Source organism: Zymoseptoria tritici, chromosome 12, assembly GCF_000219625.1.
Source record: "Zymoseptoria tritici IPO323 chromosome 12, whole genome shotgun sequence".
Lineage (NCBI taxonomy): Eukaryota > Fungi > Ascomycota > Dothideomycetes > Mycosphaerellales > Mycosphaerellaceae > Zymoseptoria > Zymoseptoria tritici.
The window spans coordinates 1,307,319-1,323,394 of record NC_018207.1 but is presented as its reverse complement, the minus strand read 5'-3'; the positions used below and the strand labels follow the sequence as shown (position 1 = coordinate 1,323,394).

Sequence of the window (16,076 nt, the reverse complement as noted above, 5' to 3'; positions counted from 1 at the left end):
GAAGCAGTCAAGGAGGATTCGCTGGACCAAGGCAGGCTGCATCAATCGAGTATCTGAATCACGAAGGTGCGGCCAGGACAGTGTCCTAAGATCACTTGAAGAACGAGTAGATTCGTGTTATCCCCGTAAAATAGCTGCTTTTTGGCGTGCAACTACTCCCTGCTTCTCAGCACGGGTAGCTTGTACATCCTTTGATATTGCTCCTCGCGGAGACCTGCGTCTTGCACGTCGAAGTGCTTGTCGGCCGACAGACGATTGGCACTGCATTCCGCAATGCACGCCTGCTGCCTGAATAGACGTGCTAGTCACTCGGCTGCTTTCGACGATTGAGGAGAGCGAGACGTTCTACACGAGAGATCAGCGCAGCAATGAACGGGGCGAGCTTGAGGACGTGGCAGCAACGTTGGCTCTTTGTCCATTGAGTCGAGCAGATCCAAATGAGTGTCCGCGGTTGAATAGATGGAACTAGGCGATGTTGTTGTTAGAAGTACTGAGGACAGACGTGAGAGCGGGCCTTCAAGCGCAACGGTGACCCTGTCGTCATCCTCGCGTGTCAAGATTCACGCACCTCACCTCGACGTTTCTTGTTCCATCCCATTCATCCGACACACAACACACCATGAGCTCGCCGCAATGGCAGACTCAAGTCGTGCCGGCGCGGCTCTCCTTTCTCGCCATCTACAATCCTTCACTCGGACCGACCGATGAGACGTTCGCCGACCAGCTCGTCTACTACTACTCGCGCTCAGCTCACGAAGCCCGCATTGCCGCGAAGAAACATGCTCGGAGCGATGCTGCTGGGGGCGACGCGCAGCGAGAAGAAGAGAATGAGCAACTGAGACAGATTGGACTGGCGCAGGGAATGGTGGATTTCGCGCGGTATGTGTATATGGATACTGTACGGCCAAAAGGGTGGGAATGACTGAGAAAGCAGCTAGGAGCTTTACGGATGGCAAGACACACGTCGATTCGATCGATACTGAAAAGTCACGGATCGTGTTGCATGAGCTGGAACCTGGCTGGTGGATGCTGGCGGTATGAGCGGAGATGAAGTCACCGGAGGAAGGACTTGTGCTGATCAGCGACAGTCCATCGATTTGACACAACTGCCAGCGGCAGCTCCCTCCTCTGCCGAAACGGCCAAGAAGATTGGCACCAAGACCGAATCGAAGCCAGCTATAGAACATTCGGCCCGCGAAGTCAGTCCGCCAGCTCTGTTGCTGCAGCAGTTGATACAAGCCCATTACATCTTCATGCTGCACCATGGACCATCTTTTGACGAGCTGTTCGTCCGGATGGCTCGGGACAAATTCTGCGGTGCTCTGGACCGATATTGGACTCGCTTTGCACGGACTTGGGATGTGCTGCTCCATGGAAATCCAGCCGCCGATGTGTTTGGTGGCATTAAGTTGTCGAGCGGAGGGGAGCTTGGCATGGGTGTGGGGGAAGAAGAATGGGGAAGTGGAGAGCGAGACGTCTTGGAAGATCTCACACGACGAACAATGGGGCTGGTTGATCTGGTAGTGTCAAGATTCGGAGAGGCGCCACCTGTCAAGGACGATGCTACCGTGGATGACGGTGAACTACTTCCATGGATGGGCAGTGGTAGTCAGCCGATTGCCTCAGATGGCGTGATCTTCGGTGGTGTGGGTGCGATCACAAGGCCTACGCTGAGGTCGGTATCTCTGTGGATGCGACAGATCTACACCTACGGCGATCGTGCGTACGGAGTTCGAGACAATCCGTTGCGTCCGAGACAAAAGCGTAAGAGACGAGTGCCGCCGCCACAAGCGTCCAACGCCAAGTCAAATGGCAAAGCATCGCCTTCGAAGGCCTCTGGAGAAGCCAAAGTCCAGGACTCGCAATCGAAGCCGTCATCTGAGCGAAGTGCCGGTCGGAAGCCAACCCACCGTCCAAATTATACGGGCCAGGACTCGTATGAACAGCGTCTCGGTAATCCAGGTATACCACCGCCAATCGCAACTGCTGTGGAACGATCGGAAAACAAAGCGTCAAAGCAGGCTGATGCCGATGCTGCCAAGGCGGAAGCTCAGTCGGAAGACGCTGGAACAACGCTTGGAATACCTGATCAGTACATGAAATATCTCACATTTGGACTGAGCACGTTTGCAAAGTCGAGCAACCCATCACGGCCAGAACCTCCACGCAGAACGTCCACAGCCAGCTCGAAGACCATGACTACAAAACGATATGCTGCTTCGAACCCGCCGCCGCTGCCACCGCCAGAGGATGATGATGACGATGAAGAGCTCAGTCTTGCCCAAGTTGATCCAATTCCCGACGGCGAACCTCTAGAAGCCAGAATCGCTAAACAGAAGCGGATGGAAGAGACCGGACATTTTGTCATCGGTCTGAGAGGAGACCTTAGCTCGATAGATGAATCGGATAGTGGCATCGGGAGTGATGGAGATGATGAGTCCTCGGGATTACGAAGTGTTCTACGCACTCTTCAAGTCGAATTGAACGAGACGCCGACAGCCGACGAAGACAAGACTGAGCTTCAGAAAAAGCTGAGTGAAGCCGGGCTTTCTGCTGGACGAAATGATCGGAAGGACTATCGCAGACTGCGTGTACTGGTGTACGTCCATCGACCCTTCATGTACTGCTTCCTCTTTGAAGACCGCACTCCGTCATTGAGCGTGGCCGGTTTCTTCAAAGATTTGCACCACAACTTGCTGCCCATCCACAAACCGCTGCTGTCATCGACGAGCGTTGCAAGAGTTGCGCAGCGAATCGAGGAGACTCAAGTTTCAAGTCCAACAGATGGCCGACAATCTGACGCCATGAGTATGATGAGCAGCCTGACACAGACACCGAGCAAGAAGTCGAAAGAGCCGACTGCCATATACGACCTGATATATGACCCAGCACTACTGACGGTACACACCAGCGTGCCGAACATTCCCGAGCCCGGCACCTCCGCCGCAGAAGGCATCATCTCCGGAATGAAGAGTAGCAGCATCAACAGTCCATCCCTCTGGACTCGCATCGAAGCTCTCAACGTACATAGCCAAATCCTCAGCACCCTTTCCAGCGTCCAACGCAACCCACATGAGTACGAGCGCACCAGCAAAACAACTCGCAATTGGTGGGTAGTCTGGATGAAGCTCTCACCTTCCAGTCCCGCCGAAACCCTATCGAACACATGCAAACCTCCCCCAGGTGACGACGCGAAACCGACTCCCGCCACTCTCCGCCACGAAGACTCCACCGACTCCAATGACACAAACAACACAGCATCCACAGACCCCACCTCCATCGCCATGGAAAAGGCCGTCGCACCACCACTCAACCGCATCGCAATCCTCGTGCGCAAAGCCTCCGACGCCGTCGCGCCGCCGCCCAAGTCGACGAGTCGTGCGGCGAGCAGTATGTGGAACTCGCTGTCGCTGAGGAGCAATTCGACGTCGGATGAGATTACGGGTGGTGCAAGTGCGGGGTGGGGACCCGCGGCGTTGGCGGGTGGGATTGGGATTGATGCGAGGAAGTATGTGGAGGGGTTGTTGAGTTTGAATCGTTGAGAAGAGGGTAGGGTTGTGCTTAGGGTTGTGGTCAGAAGACGTGATAACGATAAATATGAGTGTTCTCTCGTGATACAGTGGGGCAAATTGTGCACGTCCAGTCATCCCAGCTGCCGCTCCTCGCTGCAAACTACTGCTGACATACTGCGGAATTGTCCTCCACGTTTACAATCCTTATAATCTCGCCGAGCAGAGTTCAGCGTGCACCCTGAGATAGTCGCGACGAAACTTGCCACCACAGCTCTCACAATCCAGATATCCCTCCTTGTTGTGCGTCGCTTGATGCCGCTTCATGGTATCCTTCCTGGCGGTCTTCTTGTCGCAGAAGTCGCAATTGAACTGCATGGTGTCGTTCCGGGTCTTGTGTTTCGTTCGTAGATGTCGTTTCAGCGCTGATGAGTTGCTGAATGGCATGCGGCAGGTATTGCAGAAGTAGCGGTGTCGGACAGTGGCCGTGGGTGTCAGGAAATCGGCTCGTTCTAGCGGTAAATGGTCATGCATCAACGGAGCTGGATCTTCAGATACATTCTCCTTGGTAGCTTGGCTTCTGAGTTCGAATTGTGGGTTCATTCAAATGCGCAACTGGAAGAAGTTCCACAAACCTCCTGTGATTCGTCCGCTCGTTGTTGGGTTGGTGCAACGAATTCATGCTCCATAGCTTGATCAGGTATCTGTGGAAGTTGTGCGACCGGCATGAAGTCCGTTGACATTGCACGCTCGCAGAGGACGGAATCGGGTTCCAGGATCTCTTCGATCCGACTTGACTGCTCGGCGCCGTACTGAGCCGTCATGTGCAATGGCGACGTATCCCAATTCGTCATGCTTTGATCTCTGGTGAGAACCAATGCAGACTGGACCAAATTGGCGACAGCATTGTGGCCATTGTCCGCGGCATAGCGGCTGGATTTCTCAAGCTGGCCCTCAGGCCAGTCTCCAAGTCTGAGAAGGTAGGTCACCATGTCAAATCGGCCATCTTCAGCTGCTGCTTCGATGGATGTTCTCCCGTTCACCGACGCTCCTGGGGCTCTGATGTCCGCGCCATGCCTGATCAGCAGCTGTGCTAGTCCAATAAATCCCGCGCTCGCGGCATATTGGAAAGCTGTGCGGCCTGCTCGCTGACATGGCTTTCCATTGACGTCTGCCCCTGATGCGATGAGCAGGCTCACAATGTCGTGATGGCCGCATACAACCGCTTCTTGCAGAGGAGTTCGTCTCACTCCCCGGAAAGCAGGGAGATTCACATTGGCACCACAACTGATGATTAGTGCTACCATGTCCACGTTGCCAGTCGTGATCGCTAGGAGCAAAGCGTTTAAGGAAATCGACCGATGGTCCGCAGGTTCTCCGAGATTCTCGTCGCAGGGATGCATCTTAAGGCACCGGTCGATGGATCCGTGCTTGGCACGAAGTACAAGCTTCACCATGTCCAGATCTTGCCCATGATCTTTGCGAATTGCTTCTGCAAGTGGGATGAAGACGAAGCCAAGTTCTTGGAACTGATAGGCAATGGTAAAATCGCCGGCACCATAGTCACCGCCCAAGTTGACAATGCGGCGAACGAACTCCGATTTGTTTTCCCGAATCGCAAGACAAATTGCGTGGCGGGTGAGTCGGCCAATTTCCTGAGGTCGTGCAGTCTTGATCGACGGCTCCAGTAGATCGAACACTTTCAACTTGTCATATTCCACTGCGCAGGTGAGGGCAGGGCCGAGCTGGGAAGGCCAAAACGCGACTATCATGCTCAACATCTCGGTCTCGTTGAGCTGCACAGATAACGCAGACGCGCATTTCCGGTGGGCAGTAGGCGAATTGGCATTAATGCAGAGGCCATGTTCAAGTAATTGTCGAAGCAGGCCCAGATCTCGGGCTCGAACGGCGGCGGCGAGAGCCTCAGCTTCATCTGCCCTATCTCCATATCTTAACGAAGAATGATAGGTTCGTGCAAACAGCAGATCAGAGATGACAGCACGATCTCCCCACTCTACCGCGGGCGCGAGGCAGTCACTCCAGCAAACGTTATGGTCAAGCAGTGTGCGAACCAGCGCCTTGTTTTGGTGGGCGACTGCAGCTTTTAGTGGTCTCATGTCCATCAATTCATAGTACCCGGGGCCGTAGAGAGTGAAGGCGCTCCGGTCGCTTACAAACTCTTCCGGATCGGTCGTGGCCCCTGCTTCCAAGAGTACCACAGCGGAGTCGGTCTGGTCCGCAGTCACAGCCGCAAAGAGCGCGTAGCCCATAGCTTCAACGCCGCAGTGGGATTGTGGCCGAGTCAACCGGCTGACGATCACCATATCCCCAGCCTCTGCAGCCGCAATCAAGAGTGCGGTCTTCGAATCTCGATCCATCGCCATCGTGTCAGATAGCTTGCTGAGCATCGAATAAATGTCGTGACTTCGAATCCGGACAGACTCCGCGAGAGGAGTGGTACAGAAATGAGTCGAGAAAGCATTCGCAGCCGGCACCCGCTGAAGCAAGAGCTGCACCAGATCTGCATTGAGACTAGACACAGCTGCCACCATGGTATCGGAAGTAATCGGAGCGTTGCAGTCGAGCAGCCATCCGACGATCGAATCGAAGCCGCGGAGAGACGCAATATCAATTAGTCGAGGGGGATGGTCCTTTCCACACCAGTCGAAAAGTATTTCCGGCGTAAACTCGTAACGTCTTTCGGTGAAGTCAAAATCGTATGTGAGCAGCTGTGTCACGATCTTGATCAGACTAGCCAAGGGTAAAGTAGCGAATGCAGCATGCAGGAATCGGTTGCTGGCCCACTCATGTAGATGTTGCCGTAGACCACCATGAAGGAGCACCTCCATCATGACATGGTCCTCGGTCGCTGCAACCTTTTTCAGCCCCTCGGAACGCACGGTCGCCCCACGATCAAGCAGAGCTCCAACGAGGCTAGAGCCGATACTGGACGGCATGTCATGGCCGTCTATAGCATTTGCGACGGCCCCGGTGACTTGGGCCCGGTGACTTGGTCTCAGTATGGGTATTCTGTGCAATTTGAAACTTCCGCCCGGCTTTCGATACGACTTGTTGAGATCTGCGCCGTAGCTCGCCAACAACAGAGTCAGCCTGAAGTGCTGCAGGAAAGCCGCACGCTCGATGGCAGTGTAGCTGTGATTGTCGACAATGATTTTCTGGTCGTTTGGACAAATCTCAAACCTGGAGCATCGCAGGAGACGTTCCACCGCCTCGATGTCCCCGAGCTCAACTGCTCCACGGAAAAAAGTCTCCGCCAGTGGTTGACTGTACGGCATGTCAAGAAGCAAGCTTTGTTCAGCTATCGTTCGCGATTCTCTTTCCAGTAAGGTCATCATTGGAAGTTTGAGGTAGTTGTACACCGCTTTGGTGACCGGAGCAACGCGGTACTGACCAACGCATCCATTGACGCCAACAGAAGTGAGCCATCTGGTGTTGTACCGCGAGAGATCGGAGAGTGTGAGCTGCGAGCTATGGCTGACAGCAGATTCCGGAAACAACGCCCGAAGCCGTGGCAACATGGTTCTCTTGAATCCCTTGATGGCCGATGCAGGTGCCAAAGACGTCTCAGCGCTGAGAACGCGGTGAGAATCGCCGCGTTTGCTGTTGGGCAGAGGTATGAGGCGACTGCTATTGTTCTGTGTAATCCCAATAGGCTCGTCGAGGCGTAGCGACTCCAACATGTCGGCGAGCTCATCAGATGGGAGCCCGTTCCCAGCGTTGGCGTCGTTGCCACATGGTAATGCGTATGTACTCCTATAGCCATCCACAGCCGACTGGTTGAGCCCGCAATCGACAAAGCCAAAGTGCGGGTCGAGATTCTCGCTGGTGTTTCCTTGGTATCTGAATCCGGCGAGGGGGCCCTGTAACGCGAAGTCGTGGGAATTGGTGTCAAACGGCAAATTCCCCTGGTCTGCAATGACTTGAAAGTCTAGCTCGTCACCAAAGTCGACCATGGAGCCATTGACCGGGACCATGAGCTCTGTCCCGCTTTGCTCGTCCATGCTCCAAGCCGGGAGTTCCGATCGGATGTCGTAGAAGTCCATCGTATTGCTGCCGGACCGGATCAAGGGAGGAGCTAGGCCTGATGCGCTCTCTCATCCAGGAGGGAATCACGCGCAGCGTTCTCGTGGGATTTCGGCAGGCCGGTGGTGAGTACTGGGCAGAAGGGCGGCAAAAACGGTTCCAAGGTCCTGAAGCCGCGACGAGCAGAAGCAGACTTTCTCGTCGTGGACTCACATGTCTTTATATCGCTCCCGCCGTAGCGACATAGATTGGCGGCGCGATCTGATCGTCGTTTCCGATACCGATGAAAGAGTCGCAAGGCCTTGCGAGCCAAGTGAAGCAGTATAACGATCGGGCCACCAGGCTGGCGGCCAGCCAAGCAGGTTTTGCCTTCGACGACAAGCGAGAGGCCGCCCGCATATGCAGCCGAAAACAACCACAGCCACAAGCTCAGCTAAGCAGAAGCAAGAATGAAATGGTTGGTCGGAAGGATGACCGCCCGAGGGCAACTCACTGTATTTTAGCGAACATCGAGGGCATGAGCACCGCGAGAAAGTCTACACCTTGAAAGTATACACATACCTCGAACCAAGCGTTGCCTCTGCGACCCGCATCCTAGCCCTCCTCGAGCGAACCATCGGAAGCACCAAATTGTCGAACCAGGCGCTTTTGACATCCTACAAATACAAACTCTGCGCCGCCACAATATCCCTCCTCACCTTCGTCAGCGCAAGTTCAAATTTCTGCTCCAATTCCTCCGAGCCCATAACCTTCGCCGCCTGCGCGATTTGTCTCAGCAGTTCCTCCAGTCGACGGAACAAGCGAATCAGACTGCCTTCATAGACATCCGTCATTTTGCTGCGAGAACATATTAGCAAGCCAATCTCCACTTCACCAGAGGAAATAGATAATCCAACATACCAGATCGTCGCAAAACTCGCTCCATTAGTCCATGCATAAACAACCTCCATCAGCTGCGGCTTGAACCCCTGCAGATACTCCTCCTCATTCACCAGGACTTTACTCTCCATACTGATCTTCGCAATCGTCCTCGCCTGAGCCTGGATCTCACGGAAAGGCTTGGCGAGTTCCTCCTTCAGATTCGGGGGGTCGTCGCTCTTCTCCTCGAAGATAAACACTGACAGCACAGCAGCGCAGACTTCCGGTTGGAGATCATTGAAGAAACCATTGAAGAGCAGCTCGCTGAGCACGAGTTCGTCACCGGTGGAAATCTCACACGCGACGCGGGCTTTGAGTTGCACGACGTCCTGGTCGTTGACGAATGTAAGCCGGCGGAGCACGCGCTTGCGGTTCTTGAGTTCGTCGAGTTGAAGCACGGAGAGGGCGTCGTTGATTTTCTTGCGGGTATCTTTGATTTCATTCGAGAGGAGGACTTTGGTGTGATATTGATCGTAAAGAGCGGGGAGGGCGTCGGAGTTGTGGAGGGAGTGGTTGAGCATTTTGTGTTCGAGGACTTCGATTTTGCGGAGGAGTTTTTTGAAGCCTTCGTCGTTGATGCCCATGTTTTCAATCGGGTCGAGGATGGCGATGCCGTCGGGGAAGCGCTTAGAGACTTCTTCGAGGGACTTGCGGACGGTGTTGCGCTGTTCTTGCGTGCGGAGGTCGTTGGGAAGGAAGACGCGGATGTGGCCGATGCTGTCGATTGTGCCGTTCATGACGGGGACGACTTCCATCTTGCCCTTCTCGCCGGGTGCAGGGGGTCGGACGCCAGGTGGGAGGTCTTCGGTCAGTTTTGCGCCGACTTGGGGTGTTGCGCCATCGACTGCGACGCTCATCAGGACGTCGACAACGACTGATTGCGAAGCCTTGATATCCTCTTCTTTCTGACCGCGAGCCGGCTTGACCTTCATGAAGTTGACCACAACACCCCACCCGAACTCGTAGTCCTTGTACTTGATCTTGACCAGGCGACCAGCTTGCAGGAACTTGAGGAGATATTGGGGATGTGTGATGACCTCGCGCATGTCCGTGGCGTAATTCGTCAGAGCCTGTCGCAGATCGTAATACTCCTTGACCTCGCCCTCATTTGGAATGATCATATCCAGCCTCTTCTGCTCAAGCTCGACCAATTGCTTCTCCAGTCCATTGACAGAAGCCGCGTTCTGGAATTGGTAGAAACATCGCTCAAGCATAAACTCCGGACTGATGCCCTCCACTCGCATCAGATTGAGAATCATGTTGTATCCGAGGTAGAAAGCACTGTTTAGTTTGTCTTGCTCTCCACGAACAATGTCCTTCGCCGCAACAGGTTCCATCTTCTCGTCGATCATCATGATGACAATACCACGCTCATCGAGACCTCTTCGTCCAGCACGTCCAGACATTTGGATGAACTCGCTGGGTGTGACGTATCGTAATGAGATGCCATCGAATTTGCGCACAGATGTGAAGACGACAGTCTTTGCGGGCATGTTCAGACCGATGGAGAAGGTCTCTGTTGCGAAGAGGACCTTGATCAGACCTTCTTGGAACAGAATCTCAATCGTCTCCTTCAGAATCGGGAGTAGACCAGAATGGTGAATGCCGATACCTCGTCGCAGAAGTGGCAGTAGATGCTGAATCTGTGGCAGCTCCTTGTCCTCATCCGACAGCATCTCGATCGCAGAAGAGAAGACCTTCGACACCATAGCCTTCTCCGACTCGTCGTTGAAAGCGAGCTGGCTCATCTGCAGAGCATAGTTCTCGCAATCACGCTTCGAGAACGAGAAGACAATGACAGGATTGTAGTTCTTCATCATGATCATCTTCACGATCTTGTAGATATCCGTTGGTCCGTCTTTTCGCCCTCCTTTGTTGATCTTCTTGTCCTTGCCTTTGCCTTTTCGCTTCGCCATGGGATCTGTACCGTCATCTCCAGCTTTGTCGGCAATCGCGGCCATGGCCTTGTTGAAGTTGTCTTCTCGAAATGTGCCCTTCTCGTCGACGATCAGGTGGATGCCGTCGGCTCCGGCTGGGAAGAAGTAGTGTTGTAGAGGTGTCGGTCGGAAATCGGTGTATACCACGTGGCAGGGCTGGTTGTGCGTCTTGACAATCCACTCGGCGAATTGCATGGCGTTGGGAATCGTGGCGGAGAGGAACACATATCGAACCTTGTCGGGCAGCAGAATGATCGTCTCCTCCCAGACCACACCACGAGTCTTGTCGCGCATGTAGTGCACCTCATCAAACACCACCCACGCCACTTCTCGCATGATCTCGCTGCCTCGATACAACATAGATCGTAGAATCTCGGTCGTCATGACCAAGCAGGTCGCTGTGGGATTGATGGTAACATCTCCAGTCATCAGACCAACATCGCCAAATTCCGCCTGGAACTCGCGGTACTTCTGATTGCTCAGAGCCTTGATCGGACTTGTGTAGATGACTCTCTGGTTGTTCTTCAAACACTGTGCAATCGCATACTCCGCCACAACCGTCTTTCCCGCACTGGTATGCGCCGATACCAGCACACTCTCATTCCGCTCGATAGATGATATTGACACCTCTTGGAAGGGATCCAAAGTGAAGGGCCACGTTCGCGCGGGCTTCTCGGGTCGCTTATGTTGTGAGATGGGAATGTAGTCGCTGTCCGGCGGTAATGCGACTTGATGGCGCACTTGATGTGAAAGCACGACCGCCTTGTCGTCCTTTTGACCTTGTAGACCAGCCGCCGCTGCGACTTCTCGTGATTGTTCAGTTTCGAAGGTATCGGTCACCACTGCGGATGGCTCGTCCTCTCGGCGTTGACGCTTCTGATTGCGGTCCTCTGATGCGTCGTCACCCTGCTCCTCATCTCGATCCGCAGCGCCATTCTCCTCGTCCAGCGCATCTGACATAGGCGCATCACTGCCATTCTTTACATCGCCATTCAGAGACCTCTTCTTGCTCTTCTTCTCCCGCTCCTCATTCGCATTGCGCTTGCCAGGGGCCTCGCTGAAGACATCGAATAGCTCGTCCATCCCGGCGGAATGCTCTCGTGATCGTGTAGGGGTGGTGTTGTCCAGGCGTGGCTTTGGAAACAAAAGTTTGTTGGAGAGAGAGCTTTGGTTTCGAATTAAGGTTCGCGCTACCACTCGACGTCACCCAGGTCACGCTGCGCCAAGCACTTTTGCTGACGTTCACCAGACTTCGCCTCGATCAATTGCTCACTCTTCCATCCAACCACGGATGAGCACGGCAGATGTGACCACGACTTCGAGCAGGGCAGCGAGACGTGAACGACATGGTCTGCGTTGTTTATAGACTCTTGGACTGCTTACTCCGCGGGCAGTGCCAACATGCCGCGCCTCGACGACAACACAGCGGGCCTCGTAACCCCAATCACACATGTAAGTCAAGGATAAAAGAGGTAGGCATTCCCACGTGTATACCACATCCCAAGAAACACATCTCAAGAAACACATCTCAAGAAACACATCTCAAGAAACACATCTCAAGAAACACATCTCAAGAAACACGTTGCATTCCGAAGACTTTCCAGACACGGTGCATCCCGCAGAAGTCAGCCTCAATCCCACTCTACTTCAACCAACAACATGCCCGGCGGAGGACGTTTCAAACTCGGCCCAGGAGCCATAGCCGGCATCGTAATCGTGGTCCTCTTCCTCTTCCTCCTCTGCATCGTCGTCGCCTGCTGCTGTTCCTCCCGCGGCCGCTTCCGCCGCTCCGGCCGCCGCCACTTCCAAAACAAACCCCACCACCTCCCACCACCCGCTCAAATGCAATCCCGCCACGACCACCACCGACGCTCCCGCAGCACCCGGCCCCGCATCGAAACCTCCCGCGCCGTCCCCGACATGCCCCACATCGACTCCCCGTCTATCGCCGAGTCGCCACGGGATCACCACCACCGCGATGCGCCATACCGATCGGACAGCCATGCTTCGAGGGGTGCTAGAGTCGGGAATACCTACGAGTCGGATGTTTCGGTCGTTGTACCGAGTCGGGAGAATACGACGAGACCGCAGGCTGCGGTTGTGAGGAATGCACCGCCGCCGCCGGTGTATGGGGATGTGGGGACGTATCGGTCGAGTAAGGGGGTGGCGAGGAGTGTGAAGGGGAAGTATGTGCCGAGGAGGTCGAGGACTACGAGGGATTGAAATGATTGAAGGATACTGGGTTGGGAGGCTGGGCTTGGATTGGTGTTGGGGAGGGTGGCAGACTTTGGGCGGAATTATGATCTCACGAAAGTTCAAGGAATGCAATCTACATGGTTCTCCATCATCACCTCTCATCTGGAACATCGTACTCACTCAATCCCAGCGGCGGCGCATTATACTCCTCAATGGCAGCTTTCATCATCACGCTCCTCTTCATCAAACGCATCGCCTCCGCTTCCTCCGCTTGCAGCTCCTCATCGTTCCATCCCTCCCTTCTCTCCTCCTCCGTCTCCCGTAAAAGTACCTCCCCTCTCCTCCCTTCCTCCTCCGCCACCCCCCTCCAAATGAATCTTCAGCCAATCCGCAAGCTTGATACCCTTAGATTCCCATTGGCCATAATGAAACGACCGCTCGTCATCACTCCACTCCCAAGCCTGTACTTCTTCCCACGGAACGTGCCGCCACCCTTCCCCGCGAACACAGATCTCACGAACCATCAGCTGGCGCCAGATCTCGGCGTTCATGTCTTCGAGGTATGCACGGAGGTAATTGTCGTCCTGAGCATCGTTGGCGAACCAGTCCTCATCTAAAGCGGCGCGGGCGTGGATCCAGGTGTCGCGAGCGGCGAGGCTGTGGCCGATTTGGGGGGGAGGGATGGGCGTGAGGGATGGGTAGGTGCGGTGGAAGTCGGCGAGGGTATTGAGGTAGTGTTCAACGGCTGGGACGATGTCCTGGGGTTTATTCAAGGTTAGTCATTGAATTGGGTTTTCTGGATGTGTGATGGGGAGGGTTGTACATGGTCTGGCCACGCAGCTTCCATCTGGAGGTAGAAGGCTTCTGTGAAGTTGTTCTCGATCAGGAGCTTAACTTCTCTGGATAGCATGCTGAGAGCACTTCCACGTTGGCGGCGATACTATCACTAGTGATGATAGCGGAGGACCTACCGAACTTTGCCTCCTTTTTGATCAATGTAGGCAAACGCCATAGACAAAGACTCGGTTTGCGGAGACAATTCCATCTTTCATGGTCAAAGACTTACCAGCGTCAAAGACTCAGCACTCCCAGCTTCCAGAACGACACCACAAACCTCTCCAACTCAAGTGCGAACAATTTCTGCAGCCATCTCTCCTTTATCCACAGTCCGCTACAGGCCCTCCGCACAAGCTCTACCAGAACCCTCAGACCGGCCATCGATCCCACAGAATGTCTTCAGCATCGCCATCTTTCCGCCCAAGCATGTCGATTTCCCCACAGGCCAGACTGGCGATCCGGAATGTCTTTACAGAGCAGAAATACCAAGAGTGGCAGTCCAAATGGCCCGGCTCAGTAACTCTTTCCCCGCTCATCGACATTGCACTCGACCATACCTGCTAACCCGTCGTAGGACCTAACCCACTTCGTCGTCAAGTACACCACCGCCCTCACCAACTTTCACCGCACGTTCCCCACCGAAGATCCCATTCCTACCGAAGACGAGGACACGGCCGCAGCGCCCGGGACTACTAGCCCATGCAGCGCGAAGAAGCACTAGACGAAAGCTACCTCGCGAACAACGGCCGGGACAAGAAAATTCCCAACGGGCGTGGATCGAGCGCATGAACGAAGAAACGTTCACCGACCTCATGGAGCGGCAAACCGATGTGGATCTCGATGAAGGAATTCCGGGCATGGGAGTGGAGTTCGGTTGACGATGGTTCGCACTATGATCCGAAGAAGGCTGATCAGAGTCTGATGGATGATTCGGTGGCGCATGTTTCGGGCATGGCGCAGGCACAGGGGCGCATGGGTATGTGGCGGGTGAGAGAGTTGTTGGAGGTTGGTGGGTTGGATGAGAACGAGATGTTGGCAGGTCCGCTGGGGGAGGAGCCGGAGGTGATGAGGGAGTGGACGATCTGGGATGCGAGAGTGACGCTGGGGTAGAGTGATGAGATTTATGAAAGAAGTTCTGGAGCTTTGGGAACAGAGGAAGAGGTGGGATTAGATGTGTAGCTGCTGTCCAGCATGCGATGCTTCTTCGTTGTGGATTTTGAGTGGCATCATGTCGTCTCCAGATCGGTTGCTCGTTTATATGCTTCCCTTTCACAAATTTCTCGCTCGCATATACGAGACGTTGTCATGATGCCGATTGCACATCTTCCTTACGAACAGTTACTCTTGCAAGTCGGGTCGCCATTGCTCTGGTTCGATCTCGAAGATGGAGTCCATTCGCAAGCGTCATGGTATGCTGCACTCGCATATTCTTCCGCCGCTCTCAGAGTTGGGATCAGTTCGACCGCATTCTTGCGCTGAATGCTGAAACTCCTCGTCGTGAAGTCATCAGCGAGCGACTCGAGCCTGGATTTTCGCAATCAACTCGAAAAATCATCGTTGTTTTCGCCCACGCTTCACACTACCTGTGATCTATCACTTTTCGGCCACCGGCACAGCACTTCTACCGGCCGTATCCATGCATCGATCCCCAGCCCTGTGGTTGTACGGACAGGCATCTTCGTGGGGAGATGGTTCCATAAAAAATCAGTGCTTCACCCTGTACGTTCCTCCGACGAACGCGAACTTCACCAACGCGCGTGGAATCATGGCGACCATGTCAAGTCTCGAACAATACCATATCTTTGCTATGCTCATCAATACCACACCTCCCATATAGACAAGGTACCTGAAATGAAAAGTCTCGAGTACCGAAATAGGCAATTCACGCATAGCTCGCACTAGCTCCAACGGCTTCCGGGCAGCCGCTCCCCGACGAGTCGCCGTTTCTGTTCCAGCTCTCGGAGCTTGGCGGAGCTCTAGGTCGGGTGGTGGAAGATGTGGTCTTTGACTCTTCCTTGGGTGGAAGGAAAGGTACCGTCAGTTTCATGTGTTGGTTCGTCGAATCATGGAGACGTTGGTCTGGACTTTGAGGTACGACCGTAGGAAGGAGGAGGTGCGGGGTTGTGAACATGCTCATAATCGCGACATCGAGTGGGAGGATTGTGTGTACTGCTGATAGAACTAAGAGGAGGAGCTTTCCATCATATGCATGTAATCGATATGCCGCGGCCTCACTCCGCAAGGTACAGTGACTTACGAACGACGTGTCGTCTTCGTAAGAGCGAAATCCGCCTCAACTTCGGGCACAGCATGGCGCGATTCGTGCTTTCTCGCTTCAGTGTTTCTCACGTGAGGTGTGTACGACCATTGGCAATGCTGTGGTTAATCGCCGGGAGGATGAGGATGCCACGCAAACAAAAGTCTCACGCAAGGGATGAGGTGATTGCCTGTCGTGGTTGGTATACCAAGAGAAGAGCATCATCGATAGACTTGACTTCACGGTACCAGATAGAGGACATCTCTCCTCGCGTATATTCCGTCCTGCTTGCGTGGTTGTCGATGGAAGATTCCACCGGGGTTGATGTCTCAGGGGGTGTTATCGAAAGAGGAATAGTGGCATTCGTCGACTCATCGT

The 16,076-nt window shown here is 54.3% G+C and overlaps 6 protein-coding genes across 6 annotated transcripts; 3 read left to right on the top strand and 3 right to left on the bottom strand.

The window, feature by feature from the left end:
• Positions 1 to 619: 619 nt before the first annotated feature.
• Positions 620 to 3,542, top strand: MYCGRDRAFT_88345 (uncharacterized protein; the record flags this gene model as incomplete). Its single annotated transcript, XM_003848014.1, has 6 exons — positions 620 to 879; positions 939 to 1,035; positions 1,089 to 1,764; positions 1,963 to 2,173; positions 2,324 to 2,768; positions 2,832 to 3,542. The coding sequence occupies 6 exons, from the start codon at positions 620 to 622 to the stop codon at positions 3,540 to 3,542; spliced, it is 2,400 nt and encodes a 799-aa protein (XP_003848062.1).
• Positions 3,543 to 3,786: 244 nt separating this feature from the next.
• MYCGRDRAFT_97212 (uncharacterized protein) lies at positions 3,787 to 7,573 on the bottom strand (the record flags this gene model as incomplete). Its single annotated transcript, XM_003847981.1, has 2 exons — positions 3,787 to 3,945; positions 4,145 to 7,573. The coding sequence occupies 2 exons, from the start codon at positions 7,571 to 7,573 to the stop codon at positions 3,787 to 3,789; spliced, it is 3,588 nt and encodes a 1,195-aa protein (XP_003848029.1).
• Positions 7,574 to 8,052: 479 nt separating this feature from the next.
• On the bottom strand, positions 8,053 to 11,491 carry MYCGRDRAFT_111559 (uncharacterized protein; the record flags this gene model as incomplete). Its single annotated transcript, XM_003847980.1, has 3 exons — positions 8,053 to 8,089; positions 8,214 to 8,390; positions 8,454 to 11,491. The coding sequence occupies 3 exons, from the start codon at positions 11,489 to 11,491 to the stop codon at positions 8,053 to 8,055; spliced, it is 3,252 nt and encodes a 1,083-aa protein (XP_003848028.1).
• A 576-nt stretch (positions 11,492 to 12,067) lies between these two features.
• MYCGRDRAFT_97210 (uncharacterized protein) lies at positions 12,068 to 12,631 on the top strand (the record flags this gene model as incomplete). Its single annotated transcript, XM_003848015.1, has 1 exon — positions 12,068 to 12,631. One exon carries the CDS (start codon positions 12,068 to 12,070, stop codon positions 12,629 to 12,631), a length of 564 nt encoding a protein of 187 aa, XP_003848063.1.
• Positions 12,632 to 12,885: 254 nt separating this feature from the next.
• MYCGRDRAFT_97209 (uncharacterized protein) lies at positions 12,886 to 13,514 on the bottom strand (the record flags this gene model as incomplete). Its single annotated transcript, XM_003847979.1, has 2 exons — positions 12,886 to 13,362; positions 13,428 to 13,514. 2 exons carry the CDS (start codon positions 13,512 to 13,514, stop codon positions 12,886 to 12,888), a joined length of 564 nt encoding a protein of 187 aa, XP_003848027.1.
• A 264-nt stretch (positions 13,515 to 13,778) lies between these two features.
• MYCGRDRAFT_111558 (uncharacterized protein) lies at positions 13,779 to 15,030 on the top strand (the record flags this gene model as incomplete). Its single annotated transcript, XM_003848016.1, has 2 exons — positions 13,779 to 14,417; positions 14,780 to 15,030. The coding sequence occupies 2 exons, from the start codon at positions 14,270 to 14,272 to the stop codon at positions 15,028 to 15,030; spliced, it is 399 nt and encodes a 132-aa protein (XP_003848064.1).
• Positions 15,031 to 16,076: the final 1,046 nt, after the last annotated feature.